This window comes from Sinocyclocheilus grahami, unplaced genomic scaffold (assembly GCF_001515645.1).
Source record: "Sinocyclocheilus grahami isolate Dianchi unplaced genomic scaffold, SAMN03320097.WGS_v1.1 scaffold22832.1, whole genome shotgun sequence".
Lineage (NCBI taxonomy): Eukaryota > Metazoa > Chordata > Actinopteri > Cypriniformes > Cyprinidae > Sinocyclocheilus > Sinocyclocheilus grahami.
Window position 1 is genome coordinate 2,082 of NW_015518923.1, and position 847 is coordinate 2,928.

At 37.4% G+C, this 847-nt stretch overlaps 1 protein-coding gene across 1 annotated transcript in view; it reads right to left on the reverse strand.

Moving 5' to 3' along the window:
• LOC107579985 (protein deglycase DJ-1zDJ-1-like) overlaps positions 1 to 552 on the reverse strand; it is a gene marked incomplete at its 5' end in the record, with an annotated part of 2,597 nt that extends 2,045 nt beyond the window's left edge. The window contains 2 exons of the mRNA XM_016265754.1: positions 169 to 238; positions 493 to 552. Coding sequence (XP_016121240.1) covers positions 169 to 238; positions 493 to 552 — 130 coding nt within the window. The remainder of the gene's footprint in view (positions 1 to 168; positions 239 to 492) is intronic.
• Between the last annotated feature and the right edge of the window lie 295 nt (positions 553 to 847).

An 847-nucleotide genomic window follows, 5' to 3' on the forward strand; every position in this document is an offset into this window, starting at 1 on the left:
AAAAAAAAATTACCAAAGGCCCTCTGGGAAATTTATACTGGAGGAAAAAGGTAATATATGACTTCTCTTGCTGACATTTTGCCTAACAGAGCAGCACTGAAAAAGTTGAAATGATGTTTATCCAGGAAAAGGTTAATGTGTGCACAGAGGTCACGATATGAAGATTACCTGCACAGATTGCAGCGATCAGACCCTTCCTGCCCTCCTGGTCTTTCAACACCTCTTTCACAGCGGGAGACTACAACACACACATAATATGCTATTACTGAAATCACCGTCACACTGGCACAACACCTCTTCAATTTATATAATTGTGCAATGTTTGCATTTCACAATATGAGCACATTTGTAACCTCAGCAGATGACGCAAAGCTGTTTTCTATTTATTTGAGGGACACGGCATAATGTTATGCAAGATGCACATGGCGCCAGAGCTCTCCTAGAGAATCCGTTCAACTGTAATTAAAATACACATAATTAAAACATTCATACCTCAGAAAGGTTTTGAGCTCCAAGCAAACCTCCAGGCAGAAGTACAACATCATACGGACCCTGTCAGAAAATGACATTCATCTGCATTAAGCAGCAAACTGTTCTCATTATCTATGACATGCATACATCAAGTTTTGTATGTGATAAATTCAAAATATTTATAGAAGTCTAGTTTAAATCGAGCTGTTTTTATTTAAAAGAATTTGAATGGTTTTATTGGCAATGCATTATTTGGCCAGTGGATGGAGACAGCACTCAACTTCATTCAGCAGAAATCAGTTCTAGTCAACTCTGAACTTATGAGGAGCCAGTTAAAGGCACAATATGTAAGATTTTTTCATTAAAATATCCAAAA